Here is a 20,473-nt window from a genome sequence, read left to right as displayed (position 1 = left end):
ATCTTTGTCGCACGTTATTTTTCGTATTAATATAACTGATCTGATCTTTGTTCATCAATTTGTTTTTTCAAGGTGTCTATCTTCTCATCTAGTAAATACTAGAAGCGCAGGTTGCTAAAAGTTTGGGCGTGATGATGTCACGAGAATTGTAACCGTTACCGTAGAAATAAAGGCTTTTTTTGCTTTGAGGATAGAATTTGAGGACTTTAAAGTCACGTTTCGGGTTTACCTTTTTAAAATTGCTGCCCAACACCCTCCAAACAAACATCTCCCTAATAACTGCGGCTTTATCCAAACACCGATAAGATAAGTATTTATAACTTTATACTCTACAAATGATGAGTCAGCATGATTTGTGCTCCGCACCGACCCAAAAAAAAAATTAATAAGCAGCCGAAAAAGAGGGGAAAGAAAATGCGATAAATAATTTTCACACTTCACGTTTTTATAAAATATGTTTTACTAATATTTTACTATCTTTTAAGTAATATGCTTTTGGGAATTTGTGTTATTCAAATAGTAGATGAACCATGTCAAAAAAAAAAAAAAAAAGTAGATGAAAATGAAAAAACCTTTGAGTGCGTTTAATACTCTACTCCTATTAGGGTATGTTTGGTTGGATGGAATCAAGATTGGAATGAAATAGTCATTTCAATGACTTATTTATTCCAATATTTGGTTAATCATTGAATAATGAAATGATAATTTCAAATGAAATCACTATTCACCTTAATAAAGGAATTACATTCCATCCAAAAAACTAAGGAATTATTATTCTATTTCTTTGTCACACCAAAATTACTAATGCCACTTAAACATTCACTATTGCCACTCTAAACATTCATTACCTGATCACTAGGAGTATTTTTCTAGTTAATCTTCCAGTTAAGTAAAGGTCTTTTGGCATAAGCGTTTGCCGGACTTGTATTGTAAATTTATAATTTTGAGGATCAAAAGATAATAGACTGAGAATCTTGAAGAGTTAATTAATATGTCAGAGTATGTTTATAGTACTATATTATAATTTTAAATAGGCGACTGCGGCTCCGTTCTGCTAAGAGAAATAAGTATTTATTTTTCAAATAGGTACTTATTTTTTAATTAAAGGTGATGTACATTGTGAGAGAATGACCTGTCTCGCAAACCAGGAAATAAGTACTTAAAAATAAAAAAAACTTAACGAAACGGGGCATGAGTTGTGGATTCTCTAAGGAGAACAACACTAGACTCGCGACATACTTACGGTTTAATCAGTCATTTAAGAGCGAATTATCTTACATGACAACAAAAACGGATACAGATTATTTCGTATGTGTGGCCCTGAATCAACACCATTAGCGTAATTACACCGATTGTAAACCATCCATTCGCGAACAAATAAAAAATCATCCAATACCAGCTTATTTCCCACCATTCACATTAGATTGTGCGAAAATTCTGCCATCAAAACTCTCAATTAGTTATAACTTTTAGTCAATGGAAATACTATCCATGATTTATATTTTTCTTGCTATTGACCTAATAAGTGTTAAAAAAATTCGAATCCCTTCAAAACAGCAACCATAAATAAAATATTGGTGTCCACAATTTTGAAGGCCTAATACTTTACTCCTATTGTTGCCCAGAATTAGTCGAGCTATGCGTAAGTAGGCTTGAATACTCGAGTTATCAAAAAAGAAAATACTTTACTCCTATGCGATTGCATCAGAAACAGAAAATAATTACTCTGTATGTGAGATCTTAATAGGGCATGTGATGTGAACGTTGCACCAATTAACTTGCCGGATGGATTTTTTTTTTAATCAGAGAATAATGAGTATCATTCCTCAAAAGCCACACAACACTTAGAGCATCCACAATGTAATAATCAAAACTAAAAGATTGCTAAAATTAGCAATATTTGCTCAAAAAAATGCTCACATTGTAATAACCAAACTTAGCAACCTCTTAGCAACTCATCAAATTTTGACCTTTGAATAATCAAACTTAACAACTTTTACTAATAACCAAAACTCAATAACCAAACCCAATAACCAAATTCAAAACTAAAAAATTAAAAAACACTTCACATTAGAATCGTCTCATCGAGACGAATAATTTGGTGTGGTCGGGTGCGTGATTGAAACTCGTTTGCAATTGGACATAGATGCATTGCGTATTGTGGGGGGGTTTTTTATAGGGATATAAAAATAACCAATGTGGAGATCAAGTTTGTTAGGTTTGATTATGAACTAAATGGATAATCAAATGCTGACGTGGCACATTTTGGTTATCGATTTTGATTATTCCCATTGCGGATGCTCTTAGAGAAAGTCTATCTGACAACAATGATAAAAAAATCTATGCCCAATCCAATACACAAATATGCGACAATAATATCAAAATGAAAATTTATCGTCCAAACATCCGGACATGAGACTAAAACCCTTTTCACAACAGAAATCTGGCAAAAGTGGAGTCGTAGATGAAGGACAGGATCGGCATAGCTTCAAATCAAAGACGAAAAATGAGCTCCGATGGATTTTCGAGAACGACCCTCGGGCCACGGGTCTGCTATGGCTTCCCGGATGGATAAAGATAAATTTTATGAGCACTGGCCGAGGTGGAATGGTGGTTTGAATGCCCAACTTTGACTGCCAGCCGCGAACCGTGGTTTTCCAATTGGATTAATTTCATTAATAACTCCTCAACTATTGCAAAGTATCATTCAATACCCCTGAACCAAAAAAGCGTATTAAGTAAAAACCCCTTCAGCTTTTCAAATAAAAACTTGGCTTTATAATTTTTTAAACAAATGCCAAACGGCAATACTAACCATTAAACAAGAAGTTCCTCTTTCTCCTTTCTCCTCTAGACTGTTTGTTGTCATTATTCACAACCCCCATCTCATCTCTTGTTAATCGAAGCATTGTTGAAAAAAAAGCTCCTGCAACCTACACATTAAAATAGTACATCAAAGTTGACAAGTCTTTCCCTTTCTTCCAATGCCGGCCCCGACATTTGGGTTGCCCAAGCCCGACCTTCTGCTTGGTTGCCCACTTGAAAATTCTAATCGCAAGAAAGATTTACAGGGAACTATGCAAAGAAAAATGCATTTGGGCTCATTCCGAGTCTCACAAAAATCTAGAAAAATATCCAAAATTTTTTTAATATTATTTTATGGGGCCTTATAAAAAATCGGCTACAAGGGATATCGATCGGTAAGTATTACTTTTGGATTCGTTAGGGCGAAATTGCTCAATTCGCCCATATGAATTCAAAAGTAATACTAACTAATGTCCGTTGGAGCTGATTTTTTACAGGGCCTCATAAAATAATATTAAAAAGTTTATGGATATTTTTCTAGATTTTTGTGGGACCTAGAATGGATCCAAACGAGTTTTTCCTTATGTGGTTGTCTGCAAATCTTTATTGCGAATAACAGGGCTCGTTGCCCACTAGTGTTAATTATAAAAAAAGACATGCAAGCAACAACAAAAAAAAGGACAAAAAAAATATTATATTGTCCATTTAGCTTGAATTACATCATCCGTTCCTTCTCGTTTTGGCTATAGCGTCCCTTTTCTTTTTCTTCTTCTTATCTGATAGCCCTCCTAATTTTCTCTCTTAATAATTTGCCCGTCTAATTTTTTTTATTTGTTATTTACCATAGGTATGTAAAAACCTCTCTTTTACCCTCTTAATTTTCTCAAGTATCATAATTTTTTAAAGTAGGTGGAAACCATACATATTTACTTTTTTTAAAAAATATGTACAAAATTTTTTGGATGATACCCATAAATATATTTTTTGCTGGATTTCTTTTTTTTTTTTGTATACATACAATTTTTTTTTTTTTTTGCTCCTTGCCAGGGGTTGCCCGAGCCGGCCGGCTTGCGGGGCTTACCTCCTGGCCGCCCTGCAGTCTCTTCAAATATGGTGATTGAATATCACTTTGCAACTGGTTGTTACTTTCATTAAAAAACTAACGAAGTGATTGAATGTAAACATCACTCATTAAATAGTGGGACATCCTAAGAATATGAGTCCTCACACACACAAGTCAACAAAAGATTCATTTGGTTAAAAAATTAGAGATGCTCGTAGATTTTTGATTGTCCACGCCGGCTTAATGAATCTATTCTTCTACCATATCCTCCTTTAAACCTATGTACTTACTAAAATATCCGAAAATCAAATGAGCTCAGGACTATGTCTCACCACCAGGCCAACCATGGATTAATTTTCCTAGATATCCTAGCTCTTTTGACAGCTAAGAAATATCGTCATTCCAAGGCCTGCATATCTCTTTTCATATCTGCTCAAGCTATATATACATACTTCTCATATCCATACAACTCTATGTATTGTTAGCCAACCACCCCCATTCTCTATAAGTGAAGTTATTTTACACATAACTCACCCTCTCTCTCTCCCTCTCTCAAAAGAAAAGATAACCAAATATGCCAGTTGATGGTTACGGACTCGCTCCGGGCCTCAGGAAAGGATATCCGGGCAACCTCACTTTGTATGTAACCGTCACATGTATGGTTGCAGCCATGGGCGGGTTGATCTTTGGTTACGATATCGGAATTTCAGGTATACTAAAATACCCTTCACAAAACATCACACCTTTTAATCATTTCTTAATTATACTAACAAACTATAGTATTTGTTAGTTTGTTTTTTATAAATGACTCAGTTCTTTATGGAAAAAAAAAACACTACAGTATTCACGATACAAAATTTTCAGACAGAAAACAGATAGAGAGTATGAATTTGTGACGTTTGGAAATTTTGAAAATTAATCCAGCTTCTTTGCAATATGTTATTGGATTGTAGATAGCAGTCCGTGCAATTGGAGCCACCTAAAAGTGTTTTTAATAGTTCAAAATTTTTGATTTCTGTTCATAAATCTAAATTATTTAGGTGTGTTTTGGCTTAATAATTAGATTATATTATTATTATCCTTATTCAAAAAAAATTGCATTTATATGTTTTGCGTTGGTTTTTTGTGGGGTATTGGCCGAGGTGTGACTACTTTCTGCAGTCCAAACTCAAACGACAAGACGAGCTAGGTCCTTACAAATTACTGGACTAATAATTATTTTGATTGGTATAGGTGGAGTGACATCGATGGACTCATTTTTGAAGAAATTCTTTCCGGACGTGTATAGCAAGGAAACTGCAGATAATTCGACGAACCAGTACTGTAAATTCAACAGCCAGAAATTGACTATGTTCACATCATCTCTGTATTTGGCTGCTCTGACTTCGTCGATTGTTGCTTCGACTGTGACGAGGACTTTTGGTCGGAAACTGTCGATGCTCTTTGGCGGTGTCCTGTTTTGCGCCGGAGCTCTAATCAATGGGTTCGCTCAACAAGTGTGGATGCTTATCCTAGGCCGTATTTTGCTCGGTTTTGGCATTGGATTTGCCAATCAGGTAAAGAAAAAAAACCCCTCTCCCAAGAATTTTTGTTGACAAGGCCGGTCCTTGGATTTTGGAGCACTAGACGAAGTTGGCGAACTCAAATATATGGGGCGCGCAATGTATATTTAAACAGAAATACAAAACATATATGGGGATTTTTAGGCTGGCCCAAAAAATTAGGTTCGGTCTTATTTTAGTTTTGTACAATTATTTGTATTTTTTATTCCAACCATGTCCTTCCACGCGCATCAACGGACGGAACCAGAGAACATCTAGTATAGAAAAATTATCCAATGCTCCATGAGCACTGGTGCACCATTAAAACATTGCTTAAATTTTAAAAAGTCATATATTTTGTTGTAGATATTCATTTGTAAAAAAAATTATATTTTTGGAATCTACTCGACGATATCTACTAAACAAGATCCATATTGAATATGAAATTATGAAAGAATAAAAAAATACCATTTGCTATGAAAAATTCTATGAGAACTGTTTCTATGAGAATTGTCCATAAAAACTATTTCTATGAGAACTGTCCCTATGAGAACTGTCTTTATGAGAACTGTTTCGGACAAAAATACTCTTAGTTATGTGAACTAGCTATGAGAACTGTCAATTCTCATAGTCAGTTCTATGAGAATTATTTGAAATGACTATGTGAACTGAAAAGTATACAGTTCAAATAGTCTCAACACACACTAAAATACACAGTTCTAATAGAAAATACGTAGTTATCATAGAAATAAACAGTTCTCATGGACAATACTCAATTCTCATAGAAAATACACAGTTCTCATATATAATTGTCATGGACAATACACAATTCTCATAAAAAATACATAGTTCTCTTAGAAAAATACACAGTTTTTATAAAAAAATACACTGTTCTCATAGAAAATACACAATTCTCATAGACAGTTCTCACAGAAAATACACAATTCTCATAGAAAATGCACAGTTCTCATGAAAAATTCATAGTTCTTATAGACAGTTCTCATGAACAAATACACAAATCTCATAGAAAATACATAGTTCTCATAAGAAAAATACAATTATCATAGAAAATACACAAATGAATAAAAATACCCCTGAACTATGGCTATGAGAACTGAGGCTATGAGAGCTATATTTTTAGAATCAATTCTTGAATCATATTATTTCGAACAAAAATACCTTTGGTCATGTGAACTAGCTATGAGAACTGTCAAGTCTCATAGTTAGTTCTATGAGAACTGCTTAGTTCTTATAGAGAACTGACTATGTGAACTGAGTTATGAGAACTGACTATGTGAATTGCCAATTTCCATAGTCAGTTCTATGAGAACTGTTAATTTTCATAGTCAATTCTATAAGAATTGGCTATGAGAAGTGACTGTTTTCATAGAGAACTAGCTTTCTGAACTAATTATAAGAATTGGATTATGTGAACTGAAAAATACACAATTCACATAGTTTTACCACACACTAAAATACACAGTTCTCATAAAAAAAATATAGTTCTCATAGAAAATACACGGTAACAAAAATATCCTTGGCTATGTGAACTGGTTATGAGAACTGCCAAATCTCATAGGCAGTTCTATAAGAACTGCTTAGTTCTCATAAAAAACTAGTTATATGAACTGAATTACGAGAACTGCTTATGTGAACTGCCAATTCTCATAATTAGTTCTATGAGAACAATACACAATTGTCATAGACAGTTCTCATGAATAATACACAGTTCTATGAGAACTGCTTATGTGAACAGTCACTTCTCATAGTCAATTCTATGAGAAGTGACTGTTCTCATAGAGAACTAGCTTTGTGAATTGGTTATGAGAACTGGTCTATGTGAACTGAAAAATACACAGTTCAAATACTCTTACCAACAGTTCTCATAAAAAATATATAGTTCTCATAGAAAATACACAGTTCTAATAGATAATTCTCATGAATAATATACAGTTCTCATAGAAAAATACACAATTCTCATAGACAGCTCTCATGAACAACACACAGTTCTCATAAAAAATACACAATTCTCATAAAAAAATACACACACGAATAAAAATTATAAACTGTGTATTTTACTTCAAGTGAAGTAATAATGCTGTGCAACAACCATAATTATCATTATCGTTTCCATTGTCATTGACTCACCAAAACTCATCTTACACGCCAGATCACGAACCAAACTCCACAACATACACCACTAATATATTGTATATGCTCCATACTCCACAACATACACCACTAATATATTTTATATGCTCCATAAAATTTGCAGAACAACTCTGGAAAAAAATAAAGAATATTTCTTCGAACGAAATCGTTAGAATTAGATCTTTTTTTCTTTCACCTGGTTGTGATCAAGAAATGCGAGAATAGGTTTTCCTTTTTTTTTTTTTCCTTCTTTTTTCTTTGCTTTTTGTATCCTGATTCCTCAGTCGCCATCGAAATCGCCGGAAATGAAGTCGTTGAAACTTCGTCTAAGTTGCCGGAGAAGTCAAAATCACCGTACAAACCAAGGCGAAGAGATTTCAATGGCTGGTGAGTGCAGAAAAGGTTCAGAATAGTAGTTATGGAGCAGATTCAGAGGTTACAGAGCAAATCTAGAGGTTTCGCAGTGGCCTCAGGGTTGTCGGTTGCCAATAACTAGTTTTCGGTGGTCGTCGGAGGTTGCTGGACACTCGTCGGAGGTCCGGCGAGGATCGGCTATGGGTAAAAGGTGGTCGGCAGTGGTTCACAAGGGAGAGAGGCGTCGGAGTGAGATCAGAGAGAGGCATGGAGTGGAGTGAGATGAATTTGGTTGTAGTCTACTTGCAAAGAGAGGAAGGGATGAGAGAATAAGAGAACGGGGTAAAAAAGCCATTATACAACATATCCGAGCCTATTTAGGTTCGGTAAAATATTTCAGGATTGGGTTCAAACTGAACCTAAAAAAGGGGACCGGCCCCTAATTTTCTAAAACATATACTCCAAGAAGTATTTTTAGATAGTGAGGGAGAGAAAATGTAATGGATAGAATTAGAGTAATATAGGGAAAAAATACGCTACAAACTTGCTAATTGCAAGGTTCAAAATGTTAACTACATATGGCTCAGTGAACCCTGTCCCGCACGCAAAAACTAGCTCGGCACATGTATTAACAACCCGAAAAACTTGTGAGATAGAAAATCGCATGCGTATCAGCCGGTCCCGTGACATAGTAGTCCATTTCCAATTCATGGCTGTTACGGATGATACTCTATCGTTACAGGTGATTTGGGCAATTCAAATTTTTTTGGGGGGTCATTAATGATTTCTTAAAAATTCACGACCGTAATAACTACTATTACGTGTCGTTCGCTACTCTCAATAATGTTGCACGACGACAGTTACCTTTGCGTGTCCCAAAACCATTTCCTATGCCCGGGCCTCTTTATTGATCTGATATACAGTATATTATAGGGGAGGAGTATTATTTTTGGGAAACATTGTACTACTAGAATATATGGGGGTTCAAATTGAAATTTACGAAAATTTCAGGGAGCCGTGGCTCCACCCTAATTTGGACGGTCCGTTTTGTTTTAGCTAGAGAGTACCGTTGTTCGGTGGAGGAATGTTCTTCGATATTCCGCTCTGTTTTGTTTTTTTGTTCCAAAAACAAAATAATAAAAGAACAAAATGATGCTTTCTGAAAACAGGACAAGGTTTTTGTATTCTTATGGGTGTTTATTTTTTATTATTTTTTGATAATTACGGGTGTTTATTCGATTCTATCCAAATAGTGTATTCCCTTTCAAGACTATAAAAAAGTAGTCCTATTAATTTATCGATAAATTAAATCGTACTTTTATATACGATCTTACCTGAATATCTCAAGACACTATTCCTTTCACACCACTGGCAAAGAGTTCTGCTCTAGGGATCGACGGATCCCGTAAGGAAAATCGTATCAACGGTCGCGCCGGGCCGTCTTCGGTTACCGGACGGCGATCCGAGCCATCTAGAAATTCTAAAAAAAAAAATGAGGGGCCCAACGCAGGAATCAACGGCATCCTATGTGTGTAGGGTACTTAATCTAAACACCCTATTTTTCGTGTATATTGGCCATCCGGTGGCCGAAGACGGCCCGGAGCGGCTGTCGGTACGATTTCCCTACAGGACCCGTTGGTCCCTATAGCAGGACTGGCAAATTCCACCATTTTCCTGGCTTAAATCTCGTTCGATCCATATACAGGTGACCAAAAAAAAAAAATTTATAGGTACACCTATTTTTTTCGTTACAGACAATCTTTTTAACAGAGGGTTCCGTGAACAATTGTTTACGAAGGTGAATCGCGACCGTCCAAGAGTATTTTGGATAGTTCGGATGTTCATGAAACCTTTTCGGGGAACTCAGAAAAGTTTCATTTAAATCCGGACCGTCCAAAGCCGAAACGGACGGCCGAGATCGCGTGGCTCTGTAAACATTCTGTTTATAGCGGCTTCGTGAATATTAAAGGTATAAATAATAAAATTGCCCCCTCTCTACAGGCTTAAACTTTTAAATTAAATGAGTTAGTGGTTAACAATCTAATAGTGAATAAGTCTATCTCTTTTCTTTAATGTTATGTTGAATGAAGTGCTAAATGTTGTTTTAAATTTGTAATTACAGTCTGTGCCACTATACCTCTCAGAAATGGCCCCATACAAGTCAAGAGGAGCACTCAACATTGGCTTCCAACTTTCAATTTGTATAGGCATACTAGTAGCCAATGTTCTCAACTACTTCTTCGCCAAAATCAAAGGCGGTTGGGGATGGCGGTTGAGTTTGGGCGGAGCCGTTGTCCCCGCCCTCATAATCACCATCGGAGCGTTGGTCCTCCCGGAAACACCCAACTCGATGATCGAGCGTGGCAAGGCCGCGGAAGCCAAGGCGAAGCTCATACAGATCCGGGGCACTGACGATGTGGAGGAGGAGTTCTTCGATCTTTTGGCGGCCAGCGAGGAGTCGAAGAAGGTGGAGGATCCGTGGGCCAATCTGTTGCAAAAGAAGTACAGGCCGCACCTTACAATGGCTATCATGATTCCGTGTTTCCAGCAATTGACTGGGATTAATGTGATCATGTTTTACGCGCCGGTTTTGTTCAAAACGATCGGGTTCGGAAGCGACGCTTCCCTTATGTCTGCTGTAATCACAGGTATTGTGAATGTTGGTGCGACGCTTGTTTCGATTTACGGTGTGGATAAGTGGGGGAGAAGATTTTTATTCCTTCAGGGTGGCACTCAGATGTTCATTTGCCAGGTATATTTCAATTATATCTCGAATGGTTTTGCATCTTTATATGTCTCCATTGGATCATTTGTTTTTTCTATTTTTGTGTATCAACAGGTTGTAGTAGCAGCTTGCATCGCATCCAAATTCGGAATTCACGGGGAACCCGGAGACCTACCGAAGTGGTATGCCATTGTAGTGGTACTCTTCATATGCATCTACGTCGCAGGATTTGCATGGTCATGGGGACCCCTAGGGTGGTTAGTCCCTAGCGAAATCTTCCCTCTGGAAATCCGATCGGCCGCTCAGAGTATCAACGTCTCGGTCAACATGATCTTCACGTTCATCATTGCCCAAATCTTCCTAGACATGCTCTGCCACTTCAAATTCGGCCTCTTCCTCTTCTTTGCTTTCTGGGTGGTGGTGATGACCATTTTCATCTTCTTCTTCTTGCCCGAGACCAAGAACATCCCGATCGAAGAGATGGTGATTGTTTGGAAGGAACACTGGTTCTGGTCCAAGTACATGGTTGATGTTGATTATCCGGCCGGCAAAGTAGCCGGTAAAGGAGACTTCTAGATGGGGGAAACGGTCTCCATGAGCCCAAAAATGTGTGATTTTGTATTTGTGTACTTAAAAGGATTTTGGAGGGAGGGGGATAAACTCGAATTCGTCTTTGTTTGTTCTGTTTTTTTTTTTTCGAAGAATGTACTGGTTGGTGGCTACATTTATCTTCTAGTGGGAACTCTTCATGGGTTTTACTTCTCCTCTAGTAAATGCTACTTTGGTTTCAGTGTCAACAATTTATGAATTGGTAGATTTTTTGTGTTTTTTTTTCCTTTCGAAATACAGCTTATTGTGGTAAGATATACTAGCATACAAAGTAGACCCCTTCAACTATTCAAAATAGAAAGTTGGCTTCATCGGTTAGCAGAAATGCGTAATGATATCACTTCCGTCCCAAATTGTTGGTCTTTTTTAATAGTTGTATCACTTATCCAATCTTTATAACGGGATGTGTTGCCAATGGCACCAAGTTCCTCCCCCATCGGATCAAGCTCACGTTTAGTTTTTATTGTGTACAATCTGGTCCGGTTTGAGTTGTTGTAAGCCCATACTTGACCCACAACAATGATCGAAATAGTTCATTTTGCGAACCTCATCGAGTAGGAATACACGAAAAAAATTAGATTGATCAAACATCGATAGCTATGTGAACAAAATGGATTTGTGCAAAGAAAAATGGAAAAATATAAATACGATATAAAATTTATTTGGTAATTCACATAGTTATCGATGTTCAAACAAACAACATCCAAAGTCTTCCCTATCAAATTATCAACCAAAAATGAAAGTGAAGAATGTGTGCATATTCAAATTAAAAGCCATTATGCATTATCCATAACACCAAAGTCTCAAAGCAATTACCCTTGTTTCCTCCTTATTCATAATCCTAATAGAAGCAGTTCAACCAAAAACGATCAAGTCCGTACTCAAACTAAAAACCATAACACCCAGGTTTCAATCCACCAAAACGACGTAACCATTGATAACCTTGATAAAACGTGTGCTTATTTATAGAACGTGTATTTATTTTGATAGGCAATATAACCTGTTACAACATAAGTATTTCACCAAAAAAAAAGTCATTGATAACCAAATAACCCCTGAATGTCCTCATATTAGATTCAATTTTTTTTTTGGTACCCCAGTAACTTAACTTTTCAAAACAAGAACTAACATCCAAGGATGAGTTGGCCCCCTTGAAGACGTCTTGATGGGGGTAAATATTACCTTGATCATGTTGATGGGAAGGGGGATATAAAATTCAAAGAGATAGAGGAGAGATTTTTCGGTGCTGGGTGGGTATATCCAATGTGGTACCCGCTTGGCACATTCGGGCTGTTCAATACACTTTTGGACGGTTCGGATTGAAACCCTCTCTCTCCTCTCGCCCCAACACTTTCTTTCTCCAAATCCGAGTCGTCCAAAAACCCAATGGACTGCTTGGATGTACTGAGCGACACTACGTGTTACCCGCTTGACACTAAATTTTTTTCCAAGATTGAGATATTGAGCGCTCACACACTAGAATCTTCACAGTTGAAATGATCCCTAATAAATATCAGGCTCCGTTCCGCTAAGATTATTATTTTTAAGTTCTTATTCTTCACTTTACGAAGCACGTCATTCTCTCATAATACATCACCTCTAATTCAAAAAATAAGTACTTATTCTTGTTAGTTGAACACACCACAATAGAGTACGTCTCATTAATCTATTCGAGAGCAATTTAGCCGAAGGGGTGGAAGTAAATTTCAACTTTAATTGGACCTAAAAGGGGTCTGACTGCATTGTTTTTAAATGAAAGGGGCTAAGTTATGTAACTGACTAATTGTTGAAGGGATGTTGAAGAAATTATCCCTTTTCCCATTTCAGTTCCTCTTTCCTATCTCAGTTGGTAATACTCTTGCATCCCATTGGAAGGTCAGGAGTTTGAATTTTCCTAAATTCGTATGAGTGTTCTTTTTCTTTTTTTGTATTTGTTAGGGTTATTTATCTCTTTAATGGGGTTATACTGATTGTGATTTCTTTGATGAACTTATTTATTCTGTTGGCTTAGTTATTGGGTTTGATTATCTCGTGGACTCTCAGACAATGAATGTAGTGTCCTGTACTTTGTACTTCACGCATGATATAATGATCTCTCCTACCGATTGAAAAAAAAAAAACTCCAAATGGTTCCTGAATTCAATTTTTCCGTGCTGTGTCTTACTTTAGCGCACAGTAGTCAATCTTATCTACTTATCCAGAAATTAAGCCCTAATTAATATTAGTATATTCTACTAACTTGGAAACAGAAAAAGATACGTAGTACTCCTAATTAATACCCAAATCAAAATGCCATAAATAATTATCCTCTTTTGACAGCTAAGAAATCTCCCCATTCCAAGTACTGCGTATTTCTTTCCCATCTATCTCCTCGCTCTATATATACGACTTCTACTTCCCATACCCATCCACCCCTCTATATTCTAGTCAACACCTCTCTCTCTCTCTCTCTCTCTCTCCAAATGTATAGCAAGTACTATACATAACTCCTTCCCTGTTTCTAGTCTGTTTGCTCCTCCACCGTGACTCTTCACAACCCCTCTCTCTCTCTCTCTCTCCCTCTCCAGAAACTAGTGAAATCACAAGAACAGAGAACCAAACATGGCTGGTGGTTTTGGACCCGGTCAGGGTACCGGAAAGGCGTATCCAGGCAATCTCACTCTGTATGTCACTGTCACGTGTATGGTTGCGGCCATGGGCGGCCTGATCTTCGGTTACGATATCGGAATCTCAGGTATACAAAAAATACCCACCACTAAAACCTCCTATCTGTTTTTTGGACTGTTAGAAAACTTTTTTTTAGTTTAAATTCTTGCTTTCGTTCGTAAATCTGAATTATTGATCATGGGCAACCGAGATGCGACTGCTTTCTGCAGTCAAAACACAGACGACAGAGAAGCCGGGTTCTTTAAAATATCTCACGCTAATATTTTTTTACGGTGGGTGTTATAGGTGGAGTGACAACGATGGACTCGTTTCTGAAGAAATTCTTTCCGGCGGTGTACAGGAAGGAAAAGGCGGACAGTTCGACGAACCAGTACTGCAAGTTCGACAGCCAGACGCTGACCATGTTCACGTCGTCTCTGTACTTGGCTGCTCTGCTCTCGTCCATTGTCGCGTCGACGGTGACGAGGATTTTTGGCCGGAAACTGTCGATGCTCTTTGGCGGAGTCCTGTTTTTAGCCGGAGCTCTAATCAATGGGCTCGCTCAGGCTGTGTGGATGCTTATTCTCGGCCGTATTTTGCTCGGTTTCGGCATTGGGTTTGCCAATCAGGTATAAATCCCCCTCTCTCTCTCTCTCTCTCTCTTGGATTTTTGTTGATCTCTTAAAATGAACAGGAAAAAAATTGGTGTTTTTCTGAAGTCAGGACAAGGTTTATTGTGGCTAATAACAACCATCAATGTCCATGAACAATCTGATTTTATTTTCTTTTAATTTGTGGTGGGAAGCAAATATAACACGGGTTCTGATTCTAAATAAGTTTTTGAATGCTTGAAATATATATATGCCCTTTTCTTCAGATCTGATTTGGTAAATGTCATTCAATTAACCAAAACATCAACCCAAACTGGGCTTAGTTCAATATTGACCAAAGTTTGGTTTTTTGTTTTTGTCTCCAAGCCTGATATTCTGATCCAGCTATGTTTTCGTCGACAGATCTCTCTCTCTCTCTCTCTCTCTCTCTCTCTCTCTCTCTCTGTTTTGCTCTCTGACTTTTGAGTTTCACTAGCATGGAATATGTATGTTTTTCATTTTTGGTTATGATGTGTTTGAATCTGCTTCGTTATTGCTTCACTCTCTAGGAGTAGGAGTACTCTGTAGTCTGTACTAGTCTAAGGCTCCGTTTCAATTTATTTTCTTTTTGTAAAATTTCTTATTTTTAATTTTTGAACTCAAATATAATGAAAATAAAAAATATTTTTTAATTTTTTTGTACCGTATAAAAGATCTACAATGTACAAAAAACTCTGCTGGTGTGAATAAGTGGAGAGATATTGTTCTACAATGTACGCCCATCATGATTATATTTTTTTCATGACAATATTGAATAATATTGTGCATGCTAGTTATGCACGAATTAAATCGCCTTAAATATGCAAGTATGCCATCCTTTTCGGGACTCTGAAGATGAATAACAATGATCAATGATTAGGCGTAACTAATCCCTCTTTTTTAAGACGATTACTATTATTCAGTGTCAAGAATGCTGAATAATATTTTTATATTTTTTAGGGATATTTCGAGTTCGTACATGCCTTCTTTTTCTTTGCACATGACATCTCCGTTTGTCCATTTTACCTGCTATCGTTGAATTAAGATTTTGAAAATTGATTTGACAACAACGGCTTATTATTAGACTGAATGAAATTGCGTGCTGTAATGTTCAAACTTAGTTTTATAATAATAATAATAATTGTCCCAATCTATTATTTTTAAACCCCCGAAACACGGCCAGAACACGTGGTCTCTGAAGACGACTTATTTTATTTTGAATAATAATAAATATATTTTATCCTAAAATTATGGAAGTAAATCATTTTCGTATATTCCGTGTTAAACTTCATGGAGAGGCTAATGCTGTTTATAAAAAAGAAAGAACAAAACGAAAAAAAGAGAGATTATTTAGTGTCCTTGGGACACGTACTGTCACGTAGTAGCCCAAGAGAACCGAATAAAAAATTATTTAGTGTCCTCGAAAAACCGTCACGTTCTAACCCAAGAGGACCGGATAGTTTTCCTAGCGACAGGAAAAACTATTTGCCCCTCTTGTTTTGTGTTTAGTTTGACTTGAGCTAATGACATGTTTTTTTTCAAATTTTCTCTGGCACTTTGCCTCATGACAAGAACATGTGGTCCTCACAAACAACATTTTATTCCATGATCTTTTCACCTTGGTCCTTCATGATATCGACTTTAATGGTCCTACATGATATTGGCCTAATTAATCGTTCTCCTACTTGATTGGAAAATGGAATGGTGATTTTGCAGTTTTATCTGAATAGATACGAAGATAACGTATAACCAAAATTGAATTGTTACAATTATTTTTCGTAATGAAAATGCTAATCGCAAAATATACCGGGTACAAACATTTTTTTTTTGCCAATTTCAATGAGGTGGTAATATTGTTTTGAATGTCGGTATTATTTCAGTCTGTGCCCCTATACCTCTCAGAAATGGCCCCGTACAAGTACAGAGGAGCACTCAACATAGGCTTTCAACTCTCGATCACAATCGGCATACTAGTAGCCAATGTGCTCAACTACTTCTTTGCCAAGATCAAAGGTGGTTGGGGATGGCGTTTGAGCTTGGGTGGAGCCATGGTCCCTGCCCTAATCATCACCATCGGGTCGTTGGTCCTCCCGGAAACACCCAACTCGTTGATCGAACGCGGCAAGGGCGAGGAAGCGAAGTCAAAGCTCAAACAAATCCGCGGGGTTGACGACGTGGACGAGGAGTTCAGCGATCTTGTGGCGGCGAGCGAGGCGTCCAAGATGGTGGAGCACCCGTGGGCCAATCTGTTGCAAAAGAAGTACAGGCCACAGCTCACAATGGCTATCTTGATTCCCTGCTTCCAGCAATTGACCGGCATTAACGTGATCATGTTTTACGCACCCGTCTTGTTCAAAACGATTGGGTTCGGAAGCGATGCTTCCCTTATGTCTGCGGTGATCACCGGTGTTGTCAATGTGGGTGCGACGGTTGTTTCGATTTATGGTGTTGATAAGTGGGGGAGAAGGTTTTTGTTCCTTCAGGGTGGCACTCAGATGCTTATTTGCCAGGTACAGATTACTCCATAAGGCAGACAATACACTTTTATGCACTTTTTGTGTTTGGTTGTAGATGTTGGTATGTTTCTATTGAATCATGGTTTGTGATTTTTGTTTCTTTTTTGTTTTCAGATTGTAGTAGCAGCCTGCATTGGTGCCAAATTCGGAATCCAAGGGGATCCCGGAAACCTACCGAAGTGGTACGCGATTGTAGTGGTACTCTTCATCTGCATATATGTAGCGGGATTTGCCTGGTCATGGGGACCCCTAGGCTGGTTGGTCCCTAGTGAGATCTTCCCTCTGGAAATCCGATCGGCTGCTCAGAGTATTAATGTGTCGGTCAACATGATCTTCACGTTCATCATCGCGCAAATCTTCCTAAACATGCTCTGCCACCTCAAGTTCGGTCTCTTCCTCTTCTTCGCGTTCTGGGTGGTGATAATGACCATTTTCATCTTCTTCTTCTTGCCCGAGACCAAGAACATTCCGATCGAGGAAATGGTGATTATCTGGAAGGAACACTGGTTCTGGTCCCGGTACATGGTTGATGTCGATTATCCGGGTCATGGAGCCGTCGAGATGGGAAACGGCCGCCATGGGCCTAAAAGCGTTTGATATTTTACCGCGGGTTTATATTGTTGCGGTACTTACAGGATTTGCTAAGGGGAGGGGGATTAATTCGAATTCGCCCGTGTTTGTTCTGTTGATTTTCGAAATGACTCTTTGGTGGCTTCATTTATCTTATAGATGGATCTGTTCTTGTGTTTTACTACAACTTGTCTAGTAGTACATGATATTTGGTTTCAGTGTCAAAGAATTATGAAATGGTGGATTTTGTGCTGAATTTTTGTTCAAAATACAGCCTATGGTGCTAAATACAAGGACTGTAGTGTGATTTGATAAATAGTAAGTATTAGCTATTTATTTAGTTTCAAGTTTAAACGAAGTAAACAGATTTTCTCACAAGAACTGAAAATACAAACATGGAACTTGACCTAAAGAGAGAGTATTACACCTCACACTCTAGTTCTCTGTAAACACACACCAGATTTGTTCTTATTTGAAAAACTGAAAACTGCAATTGATAGAGCAATCCCTCATCGAACCCCGGGGCCTGTTGTGCGCTAGGGTGCACAGCACGGTGTTATGCACAATTCAGCCAAAAAGGAAATTCGGAAAAAAGGAAAATTCTCGGTGATCGTTAATGTTGTTAGATTAGCTCTTAAAGGAGGTTAACTCTTGACCTTCTTACTCCTACCACCTAAGTGCAACCCCTTACGCTTTGGACGGGATTTTGTAAATTTACATAAATATAGACAAAAAATAAATAAATAAAGGATGATAATTGCTCTCATGCTAAAAAGCATTCTTAGTCAAACTTGCAAGCTGACCCAGTTGGTTTGAGTAATTATTCCAACTTCACCAACGTCTCGAGTTTATACTTGACGTCTACTTATTAACATTCTAACCTATATTGTATGAGTTTATTGTCATTTCTGAAAAGAGAGGATTATTTGCAATCCATTTCACTATGATGTGTTTTGTTTCTCCATTGAAAGTGTGTTATTTGTCCCAAGTGCTATGTGAGGCCATTGGGGATTCAGCTTGGGGTATTTTCGTATATCCATTATCACTGCAATTGTTTTTGTTTGAAGAAAAATGAGGGGCATATTCTGATAGTTGGATCCAAAAGTAGCAAACACTCTGAATCATAGGCAATAATTATATTGTTGAATTTTAGCAATTATGGACAGTCGGACACCACCTAGAGACGTAGAAATAATTGGGGTACATTTCCACATCAACCCTATGTCAGTCAATAGGCTAACTAGCTTGAGGTAGCAATAGGGGTGAACCGTAAATCCAAACATTTTGAATTCGAAACTTGGCAATCTTTTGGAGTCAGAATAGAAAAAGAGAATCTCTTGTGTATCTTTTAGCCCAACGTGGGTGACCTGTCTTTGATTGGACCGGAGAGGGGAGTAGTCCATTTTTCGGGTTCAATTGTGGTCACAACTCGCAAGAAATACCTCTAGGGTTCACATGTGACTTTACAACCACCATGACAACATTAACAATGAAAGATAACAGGAGAAAAAAAAGAACATGTAGGAGAAAGCTAACACGTGAGGTGTATATCTAAGACGTGAAGAATAAAATAAACGGTTTTTCCACCGTGACCATGAGTAGTACTCTGGCCATAACATGATTCACAGATCCAAGATGTACTCTTGCAAGTAAAGGGCGTTCGTTAAGGGTGAAAAATAGGGAAGATGTATATATAATGTACTGTGTTGACAACCTTTTAGCCACCCCAAATCTACATTTTGCGAACTGTGGCATTGAATCCATTGATGATCTCCCACCATCAAGCCGGAAACTGCCACGTGGCTGAGTCGTGCCACCTGATCAATAGGATTGATCGCAACTCAATACCTTGATTATCTATGAAGTTAGTAAACTCAATAGAAGGGGCGGAGTGGCACGGTCCATCCTAGGTTCTACTCTCCTGCCAAAAAAATCACATATTTGCACTACAACCTTCCACCAATTTTAATAGCGTTGCTATTCACACACCTGTGAAATCTACACCTGCAAGTACATATCCGATTTGGACGCATTTTGGGGTCTCAAAAAAATAATTGGAGCCGCTCATTTTGTTTAATATATTTTGTTTGTAGGGTCTTTGAAAAAAATTAGCTCAATCGCATATGGGTAAGGGCATTCAAGAAACATCCAAGCCAGAATTCGTGCCTGAATTTTAAAGCAAAGCTGGATGTATCATAAACGCCTTTACTGATATTAAATTGAGCTGATTTTTAATAAGAGCCCTAATTCCGAGTCTTGAAGTTAACGATTGGGCAAACCCCCCAGTAACCCAAGATTTAAAATATTTGACATCTGTGGGATTCCAACTTGCGACTTCGGACAAGCATTTAGGATTGGTTTTCTTCCATGTTAGGTGGATTACAAATCGTTATGTATGGGGAACGCAATACAAGATTTTGTTTTCAAGCAACAAACAGACAATAAGACAGTAACTACTACTCATCTACTCATTTTTAGAGCAAGATGACCAATTTTTTTTTATTGGTATAATTCGAAGGGGGCTGCCGAGTGGCATCCCTGCAAAGCGGTGCCAAAAGCGGTTGATCCGGCTGTTCATCTTGGCACGAATGGCTCAGATTGAATATGAGCGTTTACAAATTTGAATTATGTATGGGGAATGCAAACATTGTACAACAGAAATCTGAGTTGGCCGCTCTGCACCCGCTTTGCAAGGGGGTGCTTGGCAATATCCCCATTCCGGGAATTTATTTACGGGAAATACCCCTGCAAAACAAGAAAGGAACCTCAACAAGCATCAAAACAAAGGGAAAACAACACAGGAAAAGGCCTAAAGCATAACAAAACCAAAACCAAAATCAAACACATTACGGCAAAAGAAACTG

The 20,473-nt window shown here is 37.7% G+C and overlaps 2 protein-coding genes across 2 annotated transcripts; both read left to right on the top strand.

Moving 5' to 3' along the window:
• The first annotated feature begins 4,341 nt into the window (after positions 1-4,341).
• Positions 4,342-11,439, top strand: LOC131313397 (sugar carrier protein C-like). The gene is made up of 4 exons (XM_058341684.1): positions 4,342-4,578; positions 5,102-5,424; positions 10,037-10,666; positions 10,754-11,439. Exons 1-4 carry the CDS (start codon positions 4,443-4,445, stop codon positions 11,213-11,215), a joined length of 1,551 nt encoding a protein of 516 aa, XP_058197667.1. The 5' UTR covers positions 4,342-4,442; the 3' UTR covers positions 11,216-11,439.
• A 2,194-nt stretch (positions 11,440-13,633) lies between these two features.
• On the top strand, positions 13,634-17,925 carry LOC131313366 (sugar carrier protein C-like). Its single transcript, XM_058341643.1, has 4 exons — positions 13,634-13,982; positions 14,201-14,523; positions 16,404-17,033; positions 17,154-17,925. The coding sequence occupies exons 1-4, from the start codon at positions 13,850-13,852 to the stop codon at positions 17,634-17,636; spliced, it is 1,569 nt and encodes a 522-aa protein (XP_058197626.1). The 5' UTR covers positions 13,634-13,849; the 3' UTR covers positions 17,637-17,925.
• The last annotated feature ends 2,548 nt before the right edge of the window (positions 17,926-20,473 follow it).

This window comes from Rhododendron vialii, chromosome 13a (assembly GCF_030253575.1).
Source record: "Rhododendron vialii isolate Sample 1 chromosome 13a, ASM3025357v1".
NCBI classification, from domain to species: Eukaryota; Viridiplantae; Streptophyta; class Magnoliopsida; order Ericales; family Ericaceae; genus Rhododendron; species Rhododendron vialii.
Note: the sequence above shows the minus strand (reverse complement) of the source record. Positions and strands in the feature narration are given on the sequence as shown.

Coding starts and splice junctions, on each gene's coding strand:
- LOC131313397 (XM_058341684.1), top strand. CDS start 4,443: ATGCCAGTTGATGGTTACGGACTCGCTCCGGGCCTCAGGAAAGGATAT. Junction 5,425..10,036: donor GCATTGGATTTGCCAATCAG/GTAAAGAAAAAA, acceptor TTGTAATTACAG/TCTGTGCCACTATACCTCTC. Junction 10,667..10,753: donor CTCAGATGTTCATTTGCCAG/GTATATTTCAAT, acceptor GTGTATCAACAG/GTTGTAGTAGCAGCTTGCAT.
- LOC131313366 (XM_058341643.1), top strand. CDS start 13,850: ATGGCTGGTGGTTTTGGACCCGGTCAGGGTACCGGAAAGGCGTATCCA. Junction 14,524..16,403: donor GCATTGGGTTTGCCAATCAG/GTATAAATCCCC, acceptor GTATTATTTCAG/TCTGTGCCCCTATACCTCTC. Junction 17,034..17,153: donor CTCAGATGCTTATTTGCCAG/GTACAGATTACT, acceptor TTTTGTTTTCAG/ATTGTAGTAGCAGCCTGCAT.